This window comes from Nerophis ophidion, linkage group LG25, assembly GCF_033978795.1.
Source record: "Nerophis ophidion isolate RoL-2023_Sa linkage group LG25, RoL_Noph_v1.0, whole genome shotgun sequence".
Taxonomy (NCBI): Eukaryota; Metazoa; Chordata; class Actinopteri; order Syngnathiformes; family Syngnathidae; genus Nerophis; species Nerophis ophidion.
In genome coordinates this window covers 23,939,791-23,964,647 of record NC_084635.1, presented here as the reverse complement: position 1 = coordinate 23,964,647, position 24,857 = coordinate 23,939,791, and the positions used below count along the sequence as shown (strand labels likewise).

Below are 24,857 nucleotides of genomic sequence, written 5' to 3'. Positions count from 1 at the left end.
CAGCAAAGATAGACATGAGCAGTTTGGTCCTTTCAGAAGCAGTGGGCATAACTGCCAATTGATCCGATACTAAGTGAACTAGGGCTAGTATTGACGATATTAATTCGTGAAATTGTTCAAAATCTTTTCATTATGTTGTGATTTTACTTTTTATCTATTTATTTCATCTTCACTAAAATGTAATCACTGGACTATTATTTTGTGCCCCCGAAAATACAAAACATGAACAATGTAACCATATATTATTATTATGTTAGTATGTATTTCATAATGTATTTTTATGGTATTTTTTTTATTTTAAAATAATACAAATAAAATCACAATAATTTCAGAACATTGTAGCTAAACAAACCAATCCATAAAATGGGAAATGGTAACTACTACACATAATAAAAAAGCACTTTAAATAAAATAAAAAATAAATGAAAAAAAAGGCTCATGCCTACAAATAGTGAAATAAAAATAATAAAACATAAAAAAGCCAAATTGTTAAAACAAACTAAAGTTAAAAATGTACAATAAGTCAAGAAAAGCTACAAATTCTGAACTATATAAATATTCAAATCCATTTAGCTTTTTTGCCCTCAAAGTAACCACAATTGGACTCTCACTGTTATGTTAGATCCACTATGGACTGGACTCTCACTATTATGTTAGATCCACTATGGAATGGACTCTCACTATTATGTTGGATCCACTATGGACTGGACTCTCGCTATTATGTGAGTTCCACTATGGACTGGACTCTCACTGGCGCAGTGGAAGAGTGGCCGTGCGCAACCCGAGGGGCCCTGGTTCAAATCCCGCCTAGTACCAACCTCGTCACGTCCGTTGTGTCCTGAGCAAGACACTTCACCCTTGCTCCTGATGGGTGCTGGTTGGCGCCTTGCATGGCAGCTCCCTCCATCAGTGTGTGAATGTGTGTGTGAAAGGGTAAATGTGGAAGTAGTGTCAAAGCGCTTTGAGTACCTTGAAGGTAGAAAAGCGCTATACAAGTACAACTCATTTATCATTTATTTATTATGTTAGATCCACTATGGACTGGACTCTCACTATTATGTTGGATCCACTATGGACTGGACTCTCGCTATTATGTGAGTTCCACTATGGACTGGACTCTCACTATTATGTTGGATCCACTATGGACTGGACTCTCGCTATTATGTTAAATCCACTATGGACTGGACTCTCACTATTATGTTAGATCCACGATGGACTGGACTCTCACTATTATGTTAGATCCACTATGGACTGGACTCTCACTATTATGTTGGATCCACTATGGACTGGACTCTCACTATTATGTTAGATCCACTATGGACTGGACTCTCACTATTATGTTGGATCCACTATGGACTGGACTCTCACTATTATTGCTACTACGGATAATTTGATCAAAAACTCCCTAAAACAGCCCACTACCTATAATATAGGTTTTTTAAACATAAGATCATTGTCTCCCAAAACGTTGTTAGTTAATGATATCATCAGAGACAACAATCTTAACGTCATCGGTCTCAGCGAAACCTGGCTTAAACCAAACGACTTTTTTGCGCTAAATGAGGCATGTCCTCCTAACTTTACACATACGCATATCGCCCGTCCACTTAAAAGGGGTGGGGGGGGTCGCACTAATATGCAACGAAAACTTTAACCTTAGTCCTAATATAAATAATAAATATAAATCGTTTGAGGTGCTTACCATGAGGTCTGTCACACCGCTGCCTCTACACCTGGCTGTTATCTACCGCCCCCCAGGGCCCTATTCGGACTTTATCAATGAATTCTCAGAGTTCGTTGCTGATCTAGTGACACACGCCGATAATATAATCATAATGGGGGACCTAAATATCCATATGAATACCACATCGGACCCACCGTGCGTAGCACTCCAGACTGTAATTGATAGCTGTGGTCTTACACAAATAATAAATGAACCCACGCATCGCAACGGTAATACGATAGACCTAGTGCTTGTCAGGGGTATCACCGTTTCCAAAGTTACGATACTCCCGTATACTAAAGTATTGTCCGATCATTACCTTATAAAATTCGAGGTTCAGACGCATGTTCGTCAAACCAATAATAATAATAACTGCTATAGCAGCCGCAACATTAATACGGCCACAACGACAACTCTTGCTGACCTACTGCCCTCGGTAATGGCACCATTCCCAAAGTATGTGGGCTCTATTGATAACATCACTAACAACTTTAACGACGCCCTGCGCGAAACCATTGATAACATAGCACCGCTAAAGTTAAAAAAGGCTCCAAAAAAGCGCACCCCGTGGTTTACAGAAGTAACTAGAGCTCAGAAATTATTGTGTAGAAAGCTGGAACGCAAATGGCGCACCACTAAACTTGAGGTGCACCATCAAGCATGGAGTGATGGTTTAATAACTTATAAACGCATGCTTACCTTAGCTAAAGCTAAATATTACTCAAATCTCATCCACCGTAATAAAAACAACCCAAAATGTTTGTTTAGTACGGTAGCATCGCTAACCCAACAAGGGACCCCTTCCAGTAGCTCCACCCACTCAGCTGATGACTTTATGCAATTCTTTAGTAAGAAAATTGAAGTCATTAGAAAGGAGATTAAAGACAATGCGTCCCAGCTACAACGGGATTCTATTAACACAGATACGATTGTATATACGGCGGATACTGCCCTCCAAAATAGTTTCTCTCGTTTTGAGGAAATAACATTAGAGGAACTGTTACAACGTGTAAATGGAATAAAACAGACAACATGTTTACTTGACCCTCTTCCTGGGAAACTGATCAAGGAGCTCTTTGTATTATTAGGTCCATCAGTGCTAAATATTATAAACTTGTCACTCTCCTCGGGCACTGTTCCCCTAGCATTCAAAAAAGCGGTTATTCATCCTCTTCTTAAAAGACCTAACCTCGATCCTGACCTCATGGTAAACTACCGACCGGTGTCTCACCTTCCCTTTATTTCAAAAATCCTTGAAAAAATTGTTGCGGAGCAGTTAAATGAACACTTAGCGTCTAACAATCTATGTGAAACCTTTCAATCCGGTTTCAGGGCAAATCACTCTACGGAGACAGCCCTCGCAAAGATGACTAATGATCTATTGCTAACGATGGATTCTGATGCGTCATCTATGTTGCTGCTCCTCGATCTTAGCGCTGCTTTCGATACCGTCGATCATAATATTTTATTAGAACGTATCAAAACACGAATTGGTATGTCAGACTTAGCCCTGTCTTGGTTTAACTCTTATTTTACTGATAGGATGCAGTGTGTCTCCCATAACAATGTGACCTCGGACTACGTTAAGCTAACGTGTGGAGTTCCCCAGGGTTCGGTCCTTGGCCCTGCACTCTTCAGCATCTACATGCTGCTGCTAGGTGACATCATACGCAAATACGGTGTTAGCTTTCACTGTTATGCTGATGACACCCAACTCTACATGCCCCTAAAGCTGACCAACACGCCGGATTGTAGTCAGCTGGAGGTGTGTCTTAATGAAATTAAACAATGGATGTCCGCTAACTTTTTGCAACTCAACGCCAAAAAAACGGAAATGCTGATTATCGGTCCTGCTAGACACCGACCTCTATTTAATAATACAACTCTAACATTTGACAACCAAACAATTTAACAAGGCGACACGGTAAAGAATCTGAGTATTATCTTTGACCCAACTCTCTCCTTTGAGGCACACATTAAAAGCGTTACTAAAACGGCCTTCTTTCATCTCCGTAATATCGCAAAAATTCGCTCCATTCTGTCCACTAAAGACGCTGAGATTATTATCCATGCGTTTGCTACGTCTCGCCTCGACTACTGTAACGTATTATTTTCGGGTCTCCCCATGTCTAGCATTAAAAGATTACAGTTGGTACAAAATGCGGCTGCTAGACTTTTGACAAGAACAAGAAAGTTTGATCACATTACGCCTGTACTGGCTCACCTGCACTGGCTTCCTGTGCACTTAAGATGTGACTTTAAGGTTTTACTACTTACGTATAAAATACTACACGGTCTAGCTCCATCCTATCTTGCCAATTGTATTGTACCATATGTCCCGGCAAGAAATCTGCGTTCAAAGGACTCCGGCTTATTAGTTATTCCCAAAGCCCAAAAAAAGGCTGCGGGCTATAGAGCGCTTTCTGTTCGGGCTCCAGAACTCTGGAATGCCCTCCCTGTAACAGTTCGAGATGCCACCACGGTAGAAGCATTTAAGTCTCACCTTAAACCTCATTTGTATACTCTAGCCTTTAAATAGACTCCCTTTTTAGACCAGTTGATCTGCCGTTTCTTTTCTTTTTCTTCTATGTCCCACTCTCCCCTGTGGAGGGGGTCCGGTCCGATCTGGTGGCCATGTACTGCTTGCCTGTGTATCGGCTGGGGACATCTCTGCGCTGCTGATCCACCTCCGCTTGGGATGGTTTCCTGCTGGCTCCGCTGTGAACGGGACTCTCGCTGCTGTGTTGGATCCGCTTTGGACTGGACTCTCGCGACGGTGTTGGATCCATTGTGGATTGAACTTTCACAGTATCATGTTAGACCCGCTCGACATCCATTGCTTTCCTCCTCTCCAAGGTTCTCATAGTCATCATTGTCACCGACGTCCCACTGGGTGTGAGTTTTCCCTGCCCTTATGTGGGCCTACCGAGGATGTCGTGGTGGTTTGTGCAGCCCTTTGAGACACTAGTGGTTTAGGGCTATATAAGTAAACATTGATTGATTGATATTATGTTGGATCCACTATGGACTGGACTCTCGCTATTATGTTGGATCCACTATGGACTGGACTCTGGCTATTATGTTGGATCCACTATGGACTGGACTCTCACTATTATGTTGGATCCACTATGGACTGGAGTCCCATTATTATGTTAGATCCACAATGAACTGGACTCTCACAATTATGTTAGATCCACTATGGACTGGACTCACACCATTATGTTGGATCCACTATGGACTGGACTCTCACTATTATGTTGGATCCACTATGGACTGGCCTCTCACTATTATGTTGGATCCACTATGGACTGGACTCACACCATTATGTTGGATCCACTATGGACTGGCCTCTCACTATTATGTTGGATCCACTATGGACTGGACTCTCACTATTATGTTAGATCCACTATGGACTGGACTCTCACTATTATGTTAAATCCACTATGAACTGGACTCTCACTATTATGTTGGATCCACTATGGACTGGACTCTCACTATTATATTAGATCCACCGTGGACTGGACTCTCACCATTATGTTAGATCCACTATGGACTGGACTTTCACTATTATGTTGGATCTACTATGGACTGGACTCTCACTATTATGTTAGATCCACTATGGACTGGACTCTCACTATTATGTTAGATCCACTATGGACTGGACTCTCGCTATTATGTTAGATCCACTATGGACTGGACTCTCACTATTATGTTAGATCCACTATGGACTGGACTCTCACTATTATGTTAAATCCACTATGAACTGGACTCTCACTATTATGTTGGATCCACTATGGACTGGACTCTCACTACTATGTTGGATCCACTATGGACTGGACTCTCACTATTATGTTAGCTCCACTATGGACTGGACTCTCACTATTAGATCCACTATGGACTGGACTCTCACTATTATGTTAGATCAACTATGGACTGGACTCTCACTATTATGTTAGATCCACTATGGACTGGACTCTCACTATTATGTTAGATCCACTATGGATTGGACTCTCACTATTATGTTAGATCCACTATGGACTGGACTCTCACTATTATATTAGATCCACCCTGGACTGGACTCTCACTATTATGTTAGATCCACTATGGACTGGACTCTCACTATTATGTTATATCCACCATGGACTGGACTCTCACTATTATGTTAGATCCACTATGGACTGGACTCTCACTATTATATTAGATCCACCCTGGACTGGACTCTCACTATTATGTTAGATCCACTATGGACTGGACTCTCACTATTATGTTAGATCCACTATGGACTGGACTCTCGCTATTATGTTAGATCCACTATGGACTGGACTCTCACTATTATGTTAGATCCACTATGGACTGGACTCTCACTATTATGTTAAATCCACTATGAACTGGACTCTCACTATTATGTTGGATCCACTATGGACTGGACTCTCACTACTATGTTGGATCCACTATGGACTGGACTCTCACTATTATGTTAGCTCCACTATGGACTGGACTCTCACTATTAGATCCACTATGGACTGGACTCTCACTATTATGTTAGATCAACTATGGACTGGACTCTCACTATTATGTTAGATCCACTATGGACTGGACTCTCACTACTATGTTAGATCCACTATGGACTGGACTCTCACTACTATGTTAGATCCACTATGGACTGGACTCTCACTATCATGTTTGATCCAATATGGACTGGACTCTCACTATTATGTTAGATCCACTATGGACTGGACCCTCACTATTATGTTAGATCCACTATGGACTGGACTCTCACTATTATGTTAGATCCACTATGGACTGGACTCTCACTATTATGTTACATCCACTATGGACTGGACTCTCACTACTATGTTAGATCCACTATGGACTGGACTCTCACTATTATGTTGAATCCAATATGGACTGGACTCTCACTATTATGTTGGATCCACTATGGACTGGACTCTCACTATTATGTTAGATCCACTATGGACTGGACTCTTACTATTATGTTAGATCCACTATGGACTGGACCCTCACTATTATGTTAGATCCACTATGGACTGGACTCTCACTATTATGTTGTATCCACTATGGACTGGACTCTTACTATATTATGTAAGATCCACTATGGACTGGGCCCTCACTATTATGTTAGATCCATTATGGACTGGACTCTCACTATTATGTTGGATCCACTATGGACTGGACTCCCACTATTATGTTAGATCCACTATGGACTGGACTCTCACTATTATGTTAGATCCACTATGGACTGGACCCTCACTATTATGATAGATCCACTATGGACTGGACTCTCACTATTATGTTAGATACACTATGGACTGGACCCTCACTATTATTTTAGATCCACTATGGACTGGACTCTCACTATCATGTTAGATCCACTATGGACTGGACTCTCACTATCATGTTACATCCACTATGGACTGGACCCTCACTATTATGTTAGATCCACTATGGACTGGACTCTCACTATTATGTTAGATCCACTATGGACTGGACTTTCATAATATCATGTTAGACCCGCTCGACATCCATTGCTTTCAGTCTCCCCAAGAGTTTTTCCTTGCCCTTATGTGGGCCCTGTACCGCAGATGTCGTTGTGGCTTATGCAGCCCTTTGAGACACTTGTGATTTAGAGCTACATAAATAAACATTGATTGATTGATTGACAATTTAAATAAAGTTCATATAATGATGTAATAACAATGTAACCACAAATATTCGTGAAAGCAAACTATCGATCCCACCATGCTAATATCGATCCACAACTGATATCGATATTTCGATTGATCCACCCCTTATCTCCAAAATGGTAAGATGAAGACGTATAGTTGGGTTTAAGGGAATACTGCGTGGCCAAACTCTGATTGATTAATAAACTGTGTGGTAAACCAAATGATATCATCATGTAGTTCCAGAAAATAATGAAAGTTTGGGTCTTATCTCAATGGAAAACCAACGAGACTTGCTGTGTTTGTCTATGTGAATGACATTTGACAAAAAAACAACAAATAAATTGGCAAGTAAACATGAATGTCGTGATGTACAGTTCGGTTCAGAAATATTTGGACATTGACACAATTTTAAGTATTCCAGCTCTGTACAACATCACAATGAATTTGAAATGAAACAATCAAGATGTGCTTTAAGTGCAGACTTGGAGCTTTAATTTAAGGGTTTTTACATCCAAATCAGGTGAACGTTGTAGGAATTAAAACACAAAATATATGAGCCTTCACCTTTTAAGGGACCAAAGGTACAAACCCCGTTTCCATATGAGTTGGGAAATTTTATTAGATGTAAATATAAACAGAATACAATGATTTGCAAATTATTTTCAACCCATATTCAGTTGAATATGCTACAAAGACAACATATTTGATGTTCAAACTGATAAACTTTTTTTTTGTTGCAAATATTCTTTAACTTTAGAATTTGATGCCAGCAACACGTGACAAAGAAGTTGGGAAAGGTGGCAATGAATACTAATAAAATTGAGGAATGCTCATCAAACACTTATTTGGAACATCCCACAGGTGTGCAGGCTAATTGGTGACAGATGGGTGCCGTGATTGGGTATAAAAACAGCTTCCCAAAAAATGTGAGGTACACCCCTTTGTCCACAACTGTGTGAGCAAATAGTCAAACAGTTTAAGAACAACGTTTCTCAAAGTGCAATTGCAAGAAATTTAGGGATTTCAACATCTACGGTCCATAATATCATCAAAAGGTTCAGAGAATCTGCAGAAATCACTCCACGTAAGCGGCACGGCCGGAAACCAACATTGAATGACCGTGACCTTCGATCCCTCAGACGGCACTGTATCAAAAACTGACATCAATCTCTAAAGGATATCACCACATGGGCAAAGGAACAGTTCAGAAAACCACTGTCACTAAATACAGTTCGTCGCTACATCTGTAATTGGAAGTTTAAGCTCGACTATGCAAAGCGAAAGCCATTTATCAACAACGCCGGCTTTTCTGGGCCCGAGATCATCTAAGATGGACTGATGGACTGATTCTATATACATTCTACATATATTCTACATTTAAGTGCAGTCAAGGAACATGTGCATTAGGGAGTCTGTTCTGAAGACGTAACTTCCTCACGTCGCCTGGTTATTGACTCCAACACAATATATTACACCGTCGACGAGCAAAATGGAGAAATACGCTTGCAAGTTCCAAAAGGAATGGAAACAAGAATTTCAGTTTATCCAGGAGAGTTTGAAGGGGAAGGGGTATGTTGCCTGTAAATTTTGTAGAACAGACTTCTCCATTGAACTCGGTGGCCGAACGGATATACTCAGTCATGAACGGTCAGCGAAGCACAAAGCGTCCGCAGCATCGTTCACAACCCAGTATTATGGGCCACCTCGCAAAATGGAGACACAATGGTGTATCTTATGCTGAGACAAAGATGGCTATGCTGATAGCTGGAAGCAACATCCCGTTCTCATTTGAGGATGGCTACAACACATCCGTGAAGGATATGTTTCCGGATTCGGGGATCGCTCGCCAATACGCAAATGGCAGAACAAAGGTTACTCAAATAGTGAAAGGTAAGTGTTGTTGTTTTTTTTTTAGTAACCAGCAAGCACAGTGCAGTTAGTAGAACAACTGTGTTTTTATTACTGTGTATTTGATACGTGCCGTCAGAAATTAAACTATTTCTTTTTTTATATATATAATAAAATAAATATATATAGCTAGAATTCACTGAAAGTCAAGTATTTCATACATATATATATATATATATATATATATATATATATATTCAAATATATATATATATGTAATATATATATATAAATATATATATATGAAATACTTGAGTTGGTGAATTATACTCCACCCCTCTTAACCACGCCTCCGCCCCACCCCCGACCACGCCCTCATCCCCCACCTCCCGAAATCGGAGGTCTCAAGGTTGGCAAGTATGGTAGGTCGTGAGTTCAAACCCCGGCCGAGTCATACCATAGACTAAAAAATGGGACTTATTACCTACCTGCTTGGCACTCAGCATCAAGGGTTGGAGTTAGGGGTTAAATCAACAAAATGATTCCCGGGCGCGGCCACTGCTGCTGCTCACTGCTCCCCTCACTTCCCAGGGGGTGAAAGAGATGGGTCAAATCCAATCCACTTTATTCATATAGCACATTTAAACAACAACAATGTTTCCAAAGTGCTGCACAACAATATTAAAAACAATATTAAAATATTATCGTTAGCTCCACCAATGACTGAATAAAAAACAAAAACATAAAAACTATATAAAAAAAGATATGATTAAGAACAATTTTAAAGGGTGAAACCAATTAAAACAATAACTAGAAATCAAAATGAAAGTTAAAGTACCAATGATTGTCACACACACACACACTAGGTGTGGTGAAATTTGTCCTCTGCATTTGACCCATACCCATGTTCACCCCCTGGGAGGTGAGGGGAGCAGTGGGCAGCAGCAGTGTTGCGCCCGGGAATCATTTTTGGTGATTTAACCCCCAATTCCAACCCTTATTGAAAATTGAAAAACACAGAGGACCACACAACTCACGTAGTGTTAAAAGCCAAATAATAAAAGTGGGTCTTAAGACAGGACTTAAAACACTCCACTGTGCGAGCAGTTGGAACATGGAGAGGCAGAGTGTTCCAGAGCTTAGGGCCGACCAAAGAGAAGGCCCTGTCCCCCCTGGTTTTAAGTCTGGTCTTGGGGACCACGAGCTGGACCTGGTTCTCAGACCTCACGGCGCACGCAGGAGTCTACTTTTGGATGATGTCCGAGATATAATGAGGTGCCAGTCCATGCAAAGCTTTAAAAGCAAACAGCAAACATGCATGATAATCTCACCACACGTGATGTGTGTGAGACTATCAGTGGTACTCCAACTTTAAATACTCTTCAACCAAAGACAAGATACGTAATGTTCTAACTGGTAAATGTTATTTTTTGCAAATATCATCTCATTTGGAATTTGATGCCAACAAAATGTTTCAAAAAGCTGGCACAAGTGGCAAAAAAGACAGAAAGTTGAGGAATGCTCATCAAACACTTATTTGGAACATGCCACAGGTGAACGGGCTAATTGGGAACAGGTGGGTGCCATGATTGGGTTTAAAAACAGCTTCCATGAAATGCTCCGTCATTCAAAAACTAGAATGGAGCGAGGGTCACCACTTTGTGAACTTATGCGTGAGCAAATTGTCCAACAGTCTAAGAACACCATTTCTCAAAGAGCTATTGCAAGAAATTTAGGGATTTCAACATATACGGTCCGTAATATAATCAAAAGGTTCACAGAATCTGAAAAAATCACTGCACGTAAGCGGCAATGCCTGTGACCTTCGATGTGTAAATGATATCATCACATGGGCTCAGGAACACTTCAGAAAAGCACTATCAGTAACTGCAGTTCATCCTTACATCTGTCAGTGCAAGTTAAAACTATTATACAAAGCAAAAGCCATTTATCAACAACACCCAGAAACGCCGCCGGCTTCGCTGGGCCCAAGCTCATCTAAGATGGATTGATGCAAAGTGGAAAAATGTTCTGTGGTCTGACGAGTCCACGTTTTAAATTGTTTTTGGAAACTGGACCGAAGAGGAAAAGAACCATCCGGACTGTTATATGCGCAAAGTTGAAAAGCCAGCATCTGTGATGGTATGGGGGTGTATTAGCGCCCAAGGCATGGGTAACTTATACGTCTGTGAAGGCACCATTAATGCTGAAAGGTACATACAGGTTTTGGAGCAACATATGTTGCCATCCAAGCAACACATTTTTTATGGACGCCCCTGCTTATTTCAGCAAGACAATACCAAGCCATGTGTTACAACAGTGTGGCTTTGTAGTATAAGAGTGCGGGTAGTAGACTGGCCTGCCTGTAACCCAGACCTGTACCCCATCCAAAATGTGTGGCGCATTATGAAGCGTAAAATACGACAGCGGAGACTGTTGAGCGACTGAGGCTCTACATAAAACAAGAATGGGAAAGAATTCCACTTTCAAAGCTTCAAAAACTGGTGTCCTCAGTTCCCAAACCTTCTGAGTGTTGTTAAAATGAAAGGCCATGTAACACAGTAGTAAAAATGCCTTTCTGCCAACATTTTTACGATGTGTTGCTGCCATTAAATTCTAAGTGAATGATTATTTGCATAAAAAAACAAGCTTCTCAGTGTGAACATTAAATATCTTGTCTTTGCAGTCTATTCAATTGAGTATAAGTTGAAAAGGATTTGCAGATCATTGTATTCTCTTTTTATTCTCTCTCTGTTTTGTATATGGGTGTACGTTTAATATAGCCTCATCCATATCTGATCGTGTAACTGCTACCTGTAAGTCTTTCCTTGAGTAAAAAAAACAACAAAAAAACAGTTAAAAAAAAAAAAAAAAGTAATAACAAGCTAGTCTTGTGAACGGCTCTTTAAAAATAATGGTTGCCTTCAAAAGGCCATAAATACTATCTCTGGTTGATAATGTAATAGTAGTACTGCAGGAGGGTTTGCGTCAATGTTTGTGCTGCCAGATGTCCGTGTGGCCTCTTGGAAATATGCCAGCACTCCTGCACGAAATGCAGTGCACATGTTCCCTAAACACCACACATGTAGTGTATATACCAGACTGTACATCCTGCATGTACTGTATATGTGGGGAGAGAGGCACTTGAAAAGATAATCACAATCATCAGTCAGAGTGTTGCAGTCAGTCCACAAGTTGTGCCTCCGCTGTGAGCGCTTTTTGTCTGTAGCTTTTTTAGTTAAAATTAAGTAATTTTTTTCCATCCTTTTGTTTGGTGTGAACTTTAGTTATAAGCTTAACATGGTACAGGGTGTATGTCTCCCACAGAAAGTGTTGTGGAAACTGAAGAGGAAGAACATACCAGAGAGGACGAAAACTATTCATTTCCTGATAATGGTATGAGGGGATAGTGCGTCTGCCTCACAAAATGAAGGTCCTGGGTTCAATCCTGGGCTGGGGATCTTTCTGTGTGGAGTTTGCATGTTCTCCCCGTGACTGCGTGGGTTCCCTCCGGGTACTTCGGCTTCCTCCCACTTCCAAAGACATGCACCTGGGGATAGGTTGATTGGCAACACTAAATTGGCCCTAGTGTGTGAATGTGAGTGTGAATGTTGTCTGTCTATCTGTGTTGGCCCTGCGATGAGGTGGCGACTTGTCCAGGGTGTACCCTGCCTTCCGCCAGATTGTTGCTGAGATAGGCACCAGCGCCCCCGCTACCCCAAAAGGGGGTAAGTGGTAGAAAATGGATGGATGGGTATGTAATGTCAATACTAATTTCTGTAGTTTATTAAAAGTGGCCTATGGTAAGCATGACAATGAATGTTTATTACATTGAACCACTCCTCTCTGAGCTACCACATTATCGTGGTAGAGGAGTTTGCGTGTACCAATGATCCTCGGAGCTATTTTGTCTGGGGGCTTTATGCCCCCTGGTAGGGTCTTCCAAGGCAAACAGGTCCTAGGTGAGGGATAAGACAAAGAGCAGCTCAAAGACCTTTATGAAGAAGACAAATCATGGACTCGGATTTCCCTCGCCCGGACGCGGGTCACAGGGGCCCCCCTCTGGAGCCAGGCCCGAAGACAACGTGGGTCACCCCTCCAATGGCCTCACCACCCATAGCAGGGGCCATAGAGGTCGGGTGCGATGTGAGCTGGGCGTCAGCCGAAGGCAGGGCACTTGGCGGTCCGATCCTCGGCTACAGAAGCTAGCTCTTGGGACGTAGAATGTCATCTCACTGGGGGGGAAAGGAGCCTGAGCTAGTGCGCGAAGTGGAGAAGTTCCGGCTGGATATAGTCGGACTCACTTCGAGGCACAGCAGGGGCTCTGGAACCACTTCTCTCAGGGGGACTGGACCCTCTTCCACTCTGGCGTTGGCGGCAGTGAGAGGCAACGGGCTGGGGTGGCAATTCTTGTCGCCCCCCGGCTCAAAGCCTGCACGTTGGAATTCAACCCGGTGGACAAAAGGGTAGCCTCCCTCTGCCTTCGGGTGGGGGGGAGAGGTCCTGACTGTTGTTTGTGCTTACGCACCAAACAGCAGTTCAGAGTACCCACCCTTTTTGGGAACACTCGAGGGAGTACTGGAAAGTGCTCCCGCGGGTGATTCCCTTGTCCTACTGGGGGACTTCAACGCTCATGTTGGCAACGACAGTGAAACCTGGAGAGCCGGGATTGGGAGGAATGGCCGCCCGGATCCGAACCCGAGTGGTGTTTTGTTATTGGACTTTTGTGCTCGTCACAGTTTGTCCATAACAAACACCACTTTCAAACATAAGGGCACCAGGACACCCTAGGCCGCAGTTCCATGATCGACTTTGTAGTTGTGTCATCGGATTTGCGGCCTCATGTTTTGGACAATCGGGTGAAGAGAGGGGCGGAGCTTTCTACCGATCATCACCTGGTGGTGAGTTGACTGCGATGGTGGTGGGGGGGGGTGCCAGACAGACCTGGCAGGCCAAAACGCATCTTGACGGTCTGCTGGGAACGTCTGGCAGTTTCCTGTCAGAGAAAGTTTCAATTCCCACCTCCGGAAGAAATTTGAACATGTCACGAGGGAGGTCCTGGACATTGAGTCCGAGTGGACCATATTCCGCACCTCAATGGTCGAGGCGGCTGATTGGAGCTGTGGCCGCAAGGTAGTTGGTGCCTGTCGGGGCGGTAATCCTAAAACCCGTTGGTGGACACCAGCGGTGAGGGATGCAGTCAAGCTGAAGAAGGAGTCCTATCGGGTTCTTTTGGCTCATATGACTCCGGAGGCAGTGGACAGGTACCGACAGGCCAAGCGGTGTGCGGCTTCAGCGGTCGCTGAGGCAAAAACTCGGACATGGGAGGAGTTCGGGGAAGCTATGGAAAACGACTTCCGGACGGCTTCAAAGTGATTCTGGACCACCACCCGCCCCCTCAGGAAGGGGAAGCAGTGCACTATCAACACCGTGTATGGTGCGGATGGTGTTCTGCTGACCTCGACTGTGGATGTTGTGGATAGGTGGAAGGAATACTTCTTCCTCAATCCCAGCAACACGTCTTCCTATGAGGAAGCAGTGCCTGGGGAATCTGTGGTGGGCTCTCCTATTTCTGGGGCTGAGGTCGCTGAGGTAGTTAAAATGCTCCTCGGTGGCAAGGCCCCAGGAGTGGATGAGACCCGCCCAGAGTTACTTAAGGCTCTAGATGCTGTGGGGCTGTCTTGGTTGACAAGACTCTGCAGCATCGCGTGGACATTGGGGGCGGTACCTCTAGATTGGCAGACCGGGGTGGTGGTCCCTCTCTTTAAGAAGGGGGACCCGGAGGGTGTGTTCCAACTATCGTGGGATCACACTCCTCAGCCTTGCCGGTAAGGTTTATTCAGGTGTACTGGAGAAGAGGCTGCGCCGGATAGTCGAACCTCGGATTCAAGAGGAACAGTGTGATTTTCTTCCTGGTTGTGGTACTGTGGACCAGTTCTATACTCTCGGCAGGGTTTTTGAGGGTGCATGGGAGTTTGCCCAACCAGTCTACATGTGCTTTGTGGACTTGGAGAAGGCATTCCACCGTGTCCCTCGGGATGTCCTGTGGGGAGTGCCCTGAAAGTATGGGGTCTTATTGTGGCAGTCCGCTCCCTGTACGATCCGTGCCAGAGCCTGGTCCGCATTGCCGGCAGTAAGTCGAACACTTTTCCAGTGATGGTTGGACTCCGCCAAGGCTGTCCTTTGTCATCGATTCTGTTCATAACTTTTATGGGCAGAATTTCTAGGCGCAGTCAAGGCGTTTATGGGGTTCCGGTTTGGTGGCCGCGGGATTAGGTCTCTGCTTTTTGCAGATGATGTGGTCCTGATGGCTTCATCTGGCCGGGATCTTCAGCTCTCACTGGATCGGTTTGCAGCCGCGTGTGAAACGACCCAAATGAGAATCAGCACCTCCAAGTCCGAGTCCATGGTTCTCGGCCATCTCCGGGTTGGGGAGGAGACCCTTCCCCAAGTGGAGGAGTTCAAGTACCTAGGAGTCTTGTTCACGAATGAGGGAAGAGTGGATCGTGAGATCGACAGGCGGGTCGGTGTGGCGTCTTCAGCAATGCAGACGTTGTACCGATCCGTTGTGGTGAAGAAAGAGCTGAGGCGGAAGGCAAAGCTCTCAATTTACCGGTCGATCTACGTTCCCATCCTCACCTATGGTCATGACCTTTGGGTCATGACCGAAAGGATAAGATCACGAGTACAAGCGGCCAAAAGGAGTTTCCTCCGCCGTGTGGCTAGGCTCTCCCTTAGAGATAGGGTGAGAAGCTCTGCCATCCGGGAGGGACTCAAAGTAAAGCCGCTGCTCCTCCACATGGAGAGAAGCCAGATGAAGTGGTTCGGGCATCTGGTCAGGATGCCACCCGAACGCCTCCCTAGGGAGGTGTTTAGGGCACGTCCAACCGGTAGAAGGCCACGGGGAAGACCCAGGAAACATTGGGAAGACTATAACTCCTGGCTGGCCTGGGAACGCCTCGGCATCCCCTGGGAAGAGCTGGACGAAGTGGCTGTGAAGAGGAAAGTCTGGGCTTCCCTGCTGAGGCTGCTGCCCCCGCGACCCAACCTCGGATAAGTGGAAGAAGATGGATGGATGGATGGATGCATTGAACCAACAGAACAAGGCGCCTTTCCAACCACTGAGGAGGAAGCAATCCCACCCCCCAAGAGACTGGCACAACTTTCAAAAGAAGAGAAGGAATCCTCAGGAGATTGTGCAGTGAGACATTCTTCCAAAGGTAAACTGTATACATCAGGGGTGTCCAAACTTTTTCCACTGAGGGCCACACACTGAAAAATCAAAGCGAGCGGGGTCCATTTTGATATTTTTTTATTTAAAAACCAATACAATAAATGTATAAAAAAGTCTACATTTAGGTCTCCAATCAGGCTTGATCCCGGTAAAGCAAAAGGGTTTGGGTAAAAAAAAACTATCGTTATTTATTATTATTATTATTAATATTATTATTATTATTATTATTATTCAAAGTTTAAATCTCTCAAACAACATTAGGTCTACCTGTCAAAAAAACGTTTTAAACATGGAAAAAAAACAACTCAGGTTTTTTATGGAAAAAATCCCCTAATGTCCAATATTTTTCCCCAAGTAAATTTAAAAGTGGAATGTTTGAAAGTGTAAAATAATTGGAGCCTTAAAAAGGTCAATAACCTCATAACAACATTGACATTTTTTGAGCGATGACACATACCAAAAAAAAAATCACACTAAAATTATTGGGGATCCAAAAGGGTTCCACTCATTAAAGTGATAAAAAATAAATTATATGTTTTTTTTATGTTTACTTTTAGCACAATAATCCCGAGACCGGTTTCAGATCTATCATTTAAATTATAAGTTTGATTGTTATTCATGTTTTTTGTTTGTTCGTTTTAGGCCCTTCTTTTAAAAAAAACAGCAAATTATTTTATATGGCAAACACAAATTATGCAACATATTCCCCAAAGAATATCTCCAAGTGGAATATTTAATGTGACATAATTGGAGCTTTGAATAGGTCAATAATTCATAATGATGTTGATTTTGATTCTTTATTATTTTTTTAAAGGAACAGCCTGCATGGCAGCTTTGTAATAATAGATTAAACATTGCAACAATTTAGTGTTACATTTCACCTGTTTGCTCTTTTATACTACGTTTTTGTTTGTTTGTTTGTTTTTATCGTTTTTCTAGAATATGTTGTGGGGCCGTTAAAAAATGACCTGTGGGCCGCAAATGGCCCCCGGGCCACACTTTGGACACCCCTGGTATATGTTTTTTTTAGTCAAGTTTTATCAGCCTTTGTTTTTTCACAAATAATGCAAATGCATATGTATGCATTATTCTCTGTAGGTTAGAGACAACATAGGAAACAAATGTATAACTTCATTTCTTAATCTTCTTTTATTTATTTTATTTTCATACATATATTTTGTACGGTCACTTGCAGTTAAAGCTGCCCAGAAAAGAAGACCCTGGGAAGAGAAAGAGGTGAAGGCTGTCGAGGAGCACATGAAGGGATTCACCCCTTCTTGTATTTTACCAGCAAAGAGTGACTGTTTAAAATAATTGAGGGCCAAACCGGAAACTCTCCAAAACCGGGAATGGCAAGCATTAAAGTTCTATGTGTTTAACCGCATTATAGCCTACAAAAGAAGCAATGTTGTTAAAAATAAAAAGTAAAAATAAAAAGTAAAATTAAAAGTTAAAATAAGTTTGGATTTTATTTCTGTGGTTTAAGGTAAGATAAGATCATCCTTTTTGATCCCACCACAGGGAAATTTGGGTTACTTTCTTTACGTGTTTCAAATATTGGTCCATCCATCCATTTCCTACCGCTTGTATTTTTGGGGTCACGGGGGACCTGGTGCCCATCTCAGCTGCAATTGAGCGGAAGGCGGTGTATACCCTGGACAAGTCGCCATCTCATCACAGGGCCAACACCGATAGACAGACAACATTCACACTCACATTTACACACTAGGGCCAAATTAGTGTTGGCAATCAACCTATCCCCAGGTGCATGACTTTGGAGGTGGGAGGAAACCCACGCAGTCACGGGGGAGAACATGCAAACTCAAATATTGGTACAGGAGAAAATGAATTTTCTTGAAAAGTCAAACATTTGTTATCATGGCATTAATAGTAATGTGATTCTGTATGGAAGGCTTAGGTAATTATTTTGACTCGGGGGCCACATTTACAGAAAAAAATTGTCTGGGGGCCTCTGCATCTATTTTTAGGGACACTAATACAAAACCTCACAATAATGTCTGATTGAATGCTAAAAATTGTTATGACCGACTGCCTTAAAAAACAAAATGGTATTTTATATTTTTTCTATGAACGATAAAACACTGAATATTGACAAAATATGAACGTCACACCCCCTTTCGATTGACATATTTTACAATCAAGTGAAAGGCAACAAAAATGCAAAAAACAGTGAAAAATGAACGTAAAGGGTACAAAATAAACCCACCTGCAATCTGATATATCTGATACATCACTAAGCTTTAGAACATTGTTGTGAAAACCTCCTTCCGCGTCTGTGGAAACGCTCCTCGCCCACACTGCTTGGCGCCTCGTCTAAGCTGCCGTGACGTAGATTACCATAGTAACTAATTAGATGACCATAGTAACTAATTAGATTACTATTCATCCATCCATCCATTTTACTTATCCGAGGTGAGGTCACGGGGGATCCCAAGGCGTTCCCAGGCCAGCCGGGAGACATAGTCTTCCCAACGTGTCCTGGGTCTTCCCCGTGGCCGAAACACCTCCCTTAGGGAGGCGTTCAGGTGGTAGTACTAATTAGATTACCATAGTAACAAGTATATGATATATAAGTACAGATTCCAACCATTGAAATACTTTGTATAGTTGAAGACTTCCGGTCATTAGAAAACATGAGTGCACATCATAATGGCAGCTACACTTTCCATCTTAAAGATCTAAAAAAAATATTTGGGAATGTCCAGCGGACCAGTTTGAAAAACTCTACGGGCCGCATGTGGCCCGCGGGCCTTAATTTTACAGGTGGGCTAAATGGTATCCATCCTTAGTTAAAACTAATATATGTTTTCCATTGTCCCCACAAGTGATGATCAAAAACTTGGTCCCCGTTCCAAATGATGACCAGTATGTGAGTGCGTCTGCGTGTGTGTGTGTGTGTGTGTGTGTGTGTGTGTGTGTGTGTGTGTGTGTGTGTGTGTGTGTGTGCCAGCTGGTGGAAATCTGGCCCAGTTTGGCATTTAGCCAAAATGTTTTACAGTAACTGCAACTTTTCCAAAAAGGAGCACCTGTGATGGATTGCAGTTGTATGAAGTAGAAAATGCCAAAGTGTTTGTTGTCTTCATTGTCATCTACAGTTGTGTTATGATGTAGACCAGGGATTTTCAAACTTTGGTTTGGGTACCACTAGTGGTACTCGGGCTCTATTGTGGTCCGCCAAATAATCACTTCATTAAATATTGTATGTAAGGGTTTTATTTTCTTATATTCAAACACAATGCTACTGTTCAAACTGTGTGTAATGTTACAGTATACTTGCTAAGTAAAACCTCTGCCTTGATTTTTATGAATACTTGGATGGACTACGATACCATATCCTAATGTTGGTCATTATGGTTATAATACATGAGAGCCAAGTGTTTTCTGAGGTAGTACTCAGAGACAAAAGTATATATATATATATATATATATATATATATATATATATATATATATATATATATATATATATATATATCCATCCATCCATTTTCTGCCGCTTATTCCCGTTCGGGGTCGCGGGGGGCGCTGGCGCCTATCTCAGCTACAATCATATGATAAATGGGTTGTACTTGTATAGCGCTTTTCTACCTTCAAGGTACTCAAAGCGCTTTGACACTACTTCCACACATTCACACACTGATAGAGGGAGCTGCCATGCAAGGCGCTAACCAGCACCCATCAGGAGCAAGGGTGATATATGTATATATATGTATATATATATATATATATATATATATATATATATATATATATATATATATATATATATATATATATATAGTGGTGGCTCACTCAGGCACTGCCTGACAGGGGAGGAGCCAGGGAATGGAGGCAGAGTCGAACCCAGAGGACAACGCCCCAGCCTTGGCCGCATCATCGAGGGGCGGTACATACCCCTGTACCTTCTCAATCAGCCTGAAGTGCTACCAGCTGTGCGGCCAGGTGGGACCCAGCTACAAACCTTTCTTAACTCTGCCTCATTCAGGTCTGGCTCTCCACAGTGTCAAGGCAGGTGTATCAGGCGGTAAGTTGAGACATCCACTATTTCACCACTATGGACAATACGAGTGAAATGTTTTACTTATGTTGTGTCTCTTTTGTTTTATAGGCAATTGCCTCTGACCTTTAAAGACGTGTGCTGTGTGAAGGATTGAGAGCCCCGGACGGGAGATATTTATGTTTGGTCACTTTAAGTTTGATTCTTCCACACCCCGCCCTTCCTAAAAAAAAACTTGTATAATAAATACCCATTTTGGCTTGCTGCAAAACCAATCCTGTGTCTTGGTGAGAATCTGAGTACCACATATGGTGGAGAATTCGGGTGCACTGATTCACGTCAACTTCTGATGATGTCACACACAGAAGCCCTAAGTGCCTTGTTAAAAAGCCAAGCTGAACTTCAAGGTGCAGTACAAGAGTCAGTAAAAAAAATTGCTAAAGTTGTGGCTATTACACGGGCACCCGCTGAAGTCCTAACTAAATTATCGGGAGAGGGTAATATGAAAGCCTACTTGGAGTTGTTCGAGCGCACTAAGGCCCGGGAGAAGTGGCCGGTATAAGAATGGGGATCCATACTGGCACCTTTCCTCACTGGAGAAGCCCAACATGTGTGCAGCAACCTGCCATTGGCGGATGCTGGAGACTTCACGAGACTAAAGAAAGCCATTCTCGCCAGCCAAGGGTGCAGTCTGCCTGCCAGGGCCCAACGATATCACAACTAGACCTTCCAGCCCACCCAGCCTCCACGTCAGCAGGTAGCCGCACTGCTCCGCATAACACACAGCTGGCTAACGAGCGAAGGCAACCTCCCCTCCATAGACCGACTAGTGATAGACCGCTGTATCCGAGCCTTGCCGTCTGATGCCCGAAAATATGCCGCACAAGTGAGCCCTCCAACCGTGGAGCAGTTGGTGGCCTCATTAGAGAACCACCAAGTGAGCATGGAAATGCTGAGATCCACCGGGGAAGAGAGGCTCGGCCGCGACCGCCGAAAAGCGCCACCGCCAGCGCTGTCCTTACCCCGACCTTGGGGCTGCCCCGGAGAGGCCCAGTCGTCCCGCACAGCGGAAATGTTACGTGTGTGGACACCCGGACCACATGTCTTGGGCTTGCCCGGAACGCGACCGTGATGTCTCCATGGCCACAGCCCCCAGCTCAGATGCAGGCAAACCATGCCTCCACACGGGGAGTGGACGAGGACAACATGCCAGCCTTCCAGTAAAGATTGGGGGACCTATGCACATGCATTGCTGGACAGTGGGAGCGCTGTGACCTTGGTACACGCTGACTTGGCCGGACCCCTCAGCAAAGACACCGTTCCAGTGACGTGCGTACATGGAGATGTCCGCCAGTATCCGGTGAGCCACGTACGCATTCAGACACCCTGAGGTGAGGCACTGGTACCAGCCGGAGTGGTACTAAACCTGCCTGTTCCACTGCTTATTGGGTCCGACTGTGTACTCTTTGGCCGTTACTGGACCCCGAGTTTCATTCCAGGTGCCGTTCCTTCGCCGCCACTACAATGGACAAAATAGTATGAGACCGCTTGCGGCCTGCCCCGCGTTTAGGCCCTTATCAGAGGCCCCACTGAGTGAAAGCTTAGCTGAAGAGAGCGACGGGAGAGCAGAAAGGCGAAGGCAAAAGAGGAAGGGGACACCTTTGTGGAGTTCCCTGTGCCAGAAGAGAGCAGCAACCCTAAAACAGGCGAGTTTGCCACTGCCCGGTGGAATGACCAGAACCTCAGCCAGGCCCGCCAGCAAGTTGTGGAAATTGACGGACAAAAATGTGAATTTTTTTAATTAAAAAGGGCCTTCTCTATAGAGGGGTGTTAACTAAGGGCGGGGACATACTCAAGCAACTGCTGGTGCCTAAGTCTAGTATCTCCCGAGTGCTTTATCTTGCACACACTCATTAGCTGGGAGCTCACCTTGGTGTACAAAAGACATATGACTGCGTAATAACCCGCTTCTATTGGCCCGGTGTGAAACGAGCCATAGAAGACTTCTGAATGCCAAAAGACTGCCCCAAGACCCACGTATCGAAACCCCTTGCTACATACTGGTAATAGTAGACTATGCCACCCGATATCCTGAGGCTGTACCATTACGCACAGCCTCAGCCAAAGCAATAGCACACAAACTGTTTATGATGGTTAGCCGAGTGGGGATCGCAGATGATATTTTAACGGACCAGGCCTCATGTTTTATGTCGCAAGTACTAACCATGCTGTACAAATGGCTGAAAGTAAAACACATACGAACCTCTGCATATCACCCTCAGACAGATGGCCTGGTGGAACGTTTCAACTATACTCTGAAAAAGATCCTTAAAAAAGTAGCCAACGAAGACGGGAAAGACTGGGATCACCTCATTCTATATGTCCTTTTTGCCATCAGAAAGGTGCCCCAGGCGTCCACTGGCTTCTCCCCCTTTGAGCTAGTTTATGGCCAACGTCCCCGAGGTGTGCTGGATATTGCGAAAGAGACCTGGGAGAACCAACCCTCGCCATACCGCAGTGTGATCGACCATGTCGCCCAACTACAAGCCTGGGCTCGCAAAATCCGGCCAATGGTAAGAGAACATATGGAAAAAGCCCAAAGAGAACAGGCAAGAACATATAACAGAGGTGTCACACTGAGAGTTCCAGGTTGGGGAAAAAGTGCTGGTATTAGTTCCGTCCAGCGAATGCAAGTTTTTTGGCCAGATGGCAGGGCCTTACGAGGTAATTGAGAGAATGGGGCCCGTCAACTACAAGGTAAACCAGCCAGGACGACGGAAAGGCCACCAATTTTTCCATGTAAATATTCTAAAAAAATGGCATGCGGCGGAGCCGTTGCCATCTGCTGCGGTTTTAACTGCACACTCTCCCCAGACGACTCTCCCATTACCTATAGGAAAGGACTACTCCTCGTCACAAAAGCAGGAGGTGAAGGAACTTCTGGGACAGAACCAGGACCGCCTCTCGGAACTGCCAGGAAGGACCCAGGCGATCAAACAAGACATTGAGACCCAACACGGAAAAGTGATGACAAAGGCCCTACCGAATGCCAGAAGCCCAGCGGACGGCTTTAGAAGAAGAGGTAAAGAAAATGTTAAGACTTGGAGTAATAGAGAAATCCCATAGTCCATGGTCCAGCCCGATTGTTAATGTTCCAAAACTAGAAGGGTCCCTGAGATTTTGTAAGAACTTTCGCAAATTAAATGAGATATGACTGTGTGATGCTGTTCCCATGCTCTAAGTAGATGAGCTGATAAAGCGGCTTGGCCCCGCTCGGTTCGTCAGCACCCTGGACCTGACCAAAGGCTACTGGCAGGTGCCATTGACGAAAAGGGAGAAACCTAAAACGGCCTTCTCCACACTTGAGGGGCTAGTCCAATATACCGTCTTGCCGTTCGGCATCCATGGGGCCCCGCAACATTCCAAAGGATGATGGACAGAATTCTACGGCCCCACCAAGAATACGCAGCCTTCTACCTGGACAACATTGTGATCCATAGCACCAGCTGGTCTCTCCATCTCCATCATCTCGACGCAGTCCTAGGAGCCCTTAGGCCTGCCAGGCTGACGGTCAACGCTAAGAAGTGCCGAGTGGGTCTGACGGAGACGGATTATCTCGGCTTCACAATAGGAAGAGGCTGCGTGAAACCCCAGGCCCGCAAAGTGGAGCGCATCAGAGAATGGCCCCGCCCCTTGACGCTAAAGCAAGGGAAATCATTCATTGGCCTGGTGTCATATTATCAAAAATTGATTAAAAATTTCTCCACGAATGCAACACCGCTGTTTGAACGGACGAGGAACAAGCTGCCCTATCATGTCATCTGGACACCTTCCAGATGTTGAAGAAAGCCCTGTGTTAAGAACTTGTGTTGAAAGCCCCTGACTTCAGCCAGGCATTCATCCTCCACACCGACACCTCAGGCACGGGCATTGGAGCCATACTCGACCAGCTCGTAGACGGAGAAGAGCACCCGGTGACATTGATTAGTACGTAGCTCCAGAGCCATGAACGAAATTATGCCACAGTAGAAAAAGAGTGCTTAGCAGTAAAGTGGGCCATACACCACCTCCGCTACTACCTATGGGGTAGGAACTTCACCTTGGTGACAGACCACGCCCCCTTGAAGTGGATGTCCACAAATAAGGACCGAAACGATCGCGTCACACGCTGGTTCCTAGAGCTACAAAATTATAATTTCACAGTGGAATATCGGCCTGGGAAGGTGATCCCACATGCAGACGCCATGTCCCGGCTCTATATAGAGGACAAAGAAGCTCCCCAGCTGACCGGCGAGCTAAGGGGGGGGGGGGGGGGGGGGGGGGGGGGGGGTGGTATGTGGTGTCTCA

The 24,857-nt window shown here is 44.2% G+C and overlaps 1 protein-coding gene across 2 annotated transcripts in view; it reads left to right on the top strand.

Moving 5' to 3' along the window:
- crtc3 (CREB regulated transcription coactivator 3) overlaps positions 1-20,833 on the top strand; it is a 127,337-nt gene extending 106,504 nt beyond the window's left edge. Inside the window, exons 15-16 of one of the 2 annotated variants that reach the window (XM_061887465.1) lie at positions 20,324-20,537; positions 20,622-20,833. In XM_061887465.1, the coding sequence (XP_061743449.1) occupies positions 20,324-20,537; positions 20,622-20,667 (260 nt within the window). In that variant the 3' untranslated portion in view covers positions 20,668-20,833. The remainder of the gene's footprint in view (positions 1-20,323; positions 20,538-20,621) is intronic. The other variant, XM_061887466.1, reaches the window with a different exon arrangement.
- Positions 20,834-24,857: the final 4,024 nt, after the last annotated feature.